Source organism: Coenobita brevimanus, chromosome 61 (assembly GCF_032717465.1).
Source record: "Coenobita brevimanus isolate Jiangsu-jjx chromosome 61, ASM3271746v2, whole genome shotgun sequence".
Taxonomy (NCBI): domain Eukaryota; kingdom Metazoa; phylum Arthropoda; class Malacostraca; order Decapoda; family Coenobitidae; genus Coenobita; species Coenobita brevimanus.
Window position 1 is genome coordinate 10,308,968 of NC_137014.1, and position 4,561 is coordinate 10,313,528.

Below are 4,561 nucleotides of genomic sequence, written 5' to 3' on the forward strand. Positions count from 1 at the left end.
ATAATCTCTCATCCACACCGGTGGTCGTCTCTCTCACCGCAACCGCCGTGGTATCTGCTCGTCTTCACTAGATGTTACTACCACTTCGTCCCCACCAGGTGCCACTGGCTCCTCGTCCTCCGTCGATGAGTCCACGACTCTTCTAATGTCCAGGATATGCCACGGCATCCCGTCGACGGAGACATTGTTCTGGGAATGCACATCAGTCACTGTGCCCTTCCCCCATTGTGAAGCATTTTGCATTCGGTGGCTTCACCCAAACCTCATCTCCAATCTGGACAGACGCACCTCCTTCCTCGCCCCCCACACTCTCTGGTACCATACTAGGATGTCGCCACTCATACTTAAACACCGCCCTCTGCGGAACAGTTGTCTCATCCTGGCCTGACTTGGGCGACATATTATACCAAAATACCGCCTCCGTAGGTGTCACCTGAGCCCTTTCTGCCATGGCCTTGATTGTTCGATGATGTCTCTCCACGATTCCATTTCCACTTGGCCAGTACGCAGCTCTAAAATAACGACTAATATTCCACTTGTCAAGCACATTCTTCAAAACCTGCGACCGGAAAGCAGTGCTGTTATCAATCAGCACCTCATCGACTGGGCCCCTCTCCAAAAATACCTCGTTCAGTGCTCCTGCAATTTCCTCTGCATTTTCTGCCCTCAGCTTTCTCCATATAGCTACCCTACCAGGTCCACAATCAACCATAGATAAATACAGCCCGTGTCTGTAATGCGTCACATCCACTGCTAGTCTCTTCCAATTGCTCCCTACTCTGATCTCCCCCGCTTCATGCACAACTGGTGCGGGATCAATTGACTGACACTTGCTACAGTGTCTCACCACCCGACGGACCTTGTCTCTCGTGACTGCTGGGTCAACCTTCCTCGCCACGTACAGTGTCCTATCAACCCCCATGTGGTGCATTTGGTGCAGATCTTCCACACTTTGGACTCCTGTGCAGCACACCATAGCCTCTTCCGATGCCTCTTCCGGGACCCCTAGCCACGCTTTCTTCACCCTCGTTAGCACATCTGCTTTATTCTTCTCAGACGGCACAAAACTTAAACGCAGGTTGACCCTGAACTCTTCTATCAAGTCTTTCAAGATCCCCAAGCGGCACTTCACAATCAGTTCTGAGAGTCCCTTCACCTGAACTCTGTTCTCAGCAGTCACTGCTGATCTCAGCCAACCAAACACTGTAGCTGAATCCGTTCGCAACTCGATGTCTCGCAAGTCCCACTTTAGAGCTAAATTGACGCCTTTCAGTACAGCATCCAGCTCTGCCACGTTGATATGGTTGTAGTCGTCTTTTTTCCTTAACCACGCACCATCCTCAACAGTCTCATCACTAATCTCCAAAATCATTCCCGTTGCGATACTGCTTGCGTCACACCAAACAACTCCTTTCTCCGACCTGGCCGCGTACCATCTCCCTCTTACCGGGTCTTTGTGCCTTACCCACCTCACGATATCTTGCATCATTTCAACAGTCTCCTTCCCAACCTTGTCCTCCCATCTCACACCCTCGGCTCTCCTCTTCACATAACTACACGCTACCCGGAGCCATCCTGCTACTGGGTAGTGGCCCACCAACTTTCCACACACGGAAAACAACTGTCTCCTACTCAAGTCCTCCCTCACTGCCGGCACCTCATTGGCTCTCCGGAAAACTAGCTCCCCAGTTCTCTCTCTTTCCAGTCTCAGACCCAAGGCAGTACCCCCTTCCAGTGGCTTAGGCTGTTTCGTGGCCAATCCATACAGCTTCAGGTGCTCCACAACTTCAGATACTGCAACCCTAGTCTCATCAATCAGTATATCATCAACATATGAATTTGTAGCAGCCTCCATCCCTTTCCCTTTACTCAACACTGTTTTGAGGATCCTTGTCATGATTTTCGGTGCCGAACTTAACCCGAAACCCAGCCTCGTTAAACAATATGTCTTCCCCTTGTAGTTCACCAGCGGGTACCTCCACAACTTCTTGACAACATGAACTTGCAGGTAGGCTGACTTCAAATCCACGATGGTCGAGGCTCCACTCATCAGTCTCCATTCTCTCAGTGTCTCACTACACACATCGACAGCATCGTCGCCTGTATGAGACATCACATGAACATTGAGCTCAGGGAAGTCCAGTACTGGCCGAACCTTGTTCTTCGTCGGCTGCACCACCGGCATCAATGCCAACACTCCACTTTTCACTTCCTTCCCCCACGGCACCAGTATACCCTCAGCGATCCATCTCTCCACCTCCCTGTCAAATTCTTCTCTTACGGGCTCTTTCATTGCATGCTCATGACAACCCACCTTATTCTTCAAAACCGGTGACTCTCCCTTTAGAAACCACTCCACTACCCACTTCGTGCCGTCAAATTCTACAACGAAGTCTTTGTCTACTATTTTACATAGGTCAGCCTTCTGTCCAACAGCTGTCTTCGACTCTAACTTCTCGAGTCCCTCAGGCTCAGCACTCTTGCAACTTCCTTCCAACCCTACCTCTGCTACTGCAACGGCACACTGAACCTCCCCTCTCTCTACCTGTAAGCAGGATTCTGATGCCTTCCCAAAAGTTACTCCTCCATTCCTTATCATCACGCCACCCAGTTGACTAATCACATCCATTCCCACCACTACGTCGATCCCATTAATCACTTCAGCAAGCACGATAACCTTAAGTCTCTGCCGGGTCCCTTGCACCGTCAACTCTACTTTTTTGGTGCCCTCACATCCAATTTCTCTCCCATCAACTGTTACCAGCCCTTCACCTTTCTCTGTACATCTCCCTACTAATCGGGAGGCACACACAGTGGTTGAGCAACCAGAATCCACCAGTGCCCTCACCCTCCTGGCCCCCACCAAGACCTTGACTACTGGCAGGGAACTTGGAAGCGCCTTTACTTGTTTGAGGGGTTAGCTTCCGGCACAGCAGCTCCCCCCTGCCCATTTCCCTGGTCACACCGACTCGCTATGTGACCCTCCTTTCCACATCTGTAACATGTTAGGGCTGGCTTTGGCTCTCTACAATCTTTAATCATGTGAGGACCACCACATCGAAAGCAACGACCCTTGAACCCCCGAGTCTCCCTCTTGCTACTTTGCTCGCCTCGTGAGGATGAGGCACACTGAGGAGCTTGCCAGTGTTCCACTGATACCGGACCTCTAGTTGCAATTGCTGCAACTTCCTGACCTCCAGCTCCAGAGGTCAATACTCTAGCCCTCATGATCAAATCACTCATATCCACCGTTTCAATGTCCTTCACCTGCTGCAGTTCCACTGATATCCTATCTGGGAACCCAGTCACAAATCCTAACTTTACAGCCCTCTCCAGGCCCTCACCCTTCCAGCCCGCTAGCCCTGCTAGCCGTCTTATTTCGTTGGCAAAAACATCCACCTGTTCACCCGTCCACTGGATCTTCTTTAACGCTCCATATGCCTCAAACATCCCTTGGAAAAAAGCTGCCTTCAATCTATTTCCTATTTTCTTATAGTCCTGCTGATCGCTCTCATCCATCTCAAGATACAAGGCTAATGCATCTCCTTCCAGAAACAGTGGTACAAAACTGGCCAAATCTTTGATGTCCGTCAGTTTGGCCACCAACTCAGCCTTTTTTAACCAGGCCACCACGTCGCCCTGACCATCATATGACCTCATCATCTCGCTACTCAGCTTCCCTTTTCCAGCCATGTTGATACACAGCCTAGATAGCTTGTGGGATAACAGAAAATTCAATCACGTTGCCTGTGGCAGCAGTCAGTTGACTGCTTGTTCGAGTCTCCAGCACCTGTCCTCCCTGCAGGTCACCTGCGCCTCCTTATGTTGACCTTCCAGACTTTTCGTGACCAACTATTACCGACCTTACAGCCCCATTGCGACTAAGGTTGGGGAAATCACCATCGCAAGAGGAGCTCCCTAAAACAACTAACCTCCTTGCCACCGCAGGAATCAGAAACGTCTCACCAAGCAAGCCACCACTTCAAAACTGCCCCCTCGCCAGCACCCTCATCTCACTTTGCTTTTCCCCCGTGTTGCCAGCTCTCATCACGCAGTGTTGCCAAATTCTTTCATCTACACCAATCACACCACATGTGTAATAATAATAATAATAATAATAATAATAATAATAATAAATCCATACGAGCGATTAACAGATTTTTCGTTTTGCTTTAGGCAAAATGACATGGGAAGTCCTAATTTTAGGATCAGTCTCTGTAACTGTCATTCCTATAGAACATTACAAAACGATGGCAAAGAAGCATACCTTTGACAGTAAACATGGACTGATACTGTGACGTGAGCAACTCTCCAAACCCTCCCACCCCCAGCCACCCTCCCTCCTACTAACAGTTACCAGATGTGTGGGGTCTGGCTGCTGCATCGTGACTATAAGTCGACCACCAATGCTCCGAACAGTGGGTATTGCGGAACTTTCCCTGACTGTACATTCTCAATGACACCTCACAATACGCTTACTTCCCATTCGAAGCACACCGCTCCACCTCTGTCCAAGACGTCACATCTTGTTTACCTACCTACGCATTCAATATCCACAGTC

At 49.8% G+C, this 4,561-nt stretch overlaps 1 protein-coding gene across 1 annotated transcript; it reads right to left on the reverse strand.

The window, feature by feature from the left end:
• Nucleotides 1-202: 202 nt before the first annotated feature.
• Nucleotides 203-2,599, reverse strand: LOC145403689 (uncharacterized). Its single transcript, XM_080275378.1, has one exon. It carries the CDS (start codon nt 2,597-2,599, stop codon nt 203-205), a length of 2,397 nt encoding a protein of 798 aa, XP_080131504.1.
• Between the last annotated feature and the right edge of the window lie 1,962 nt (nt 2,600-4,561).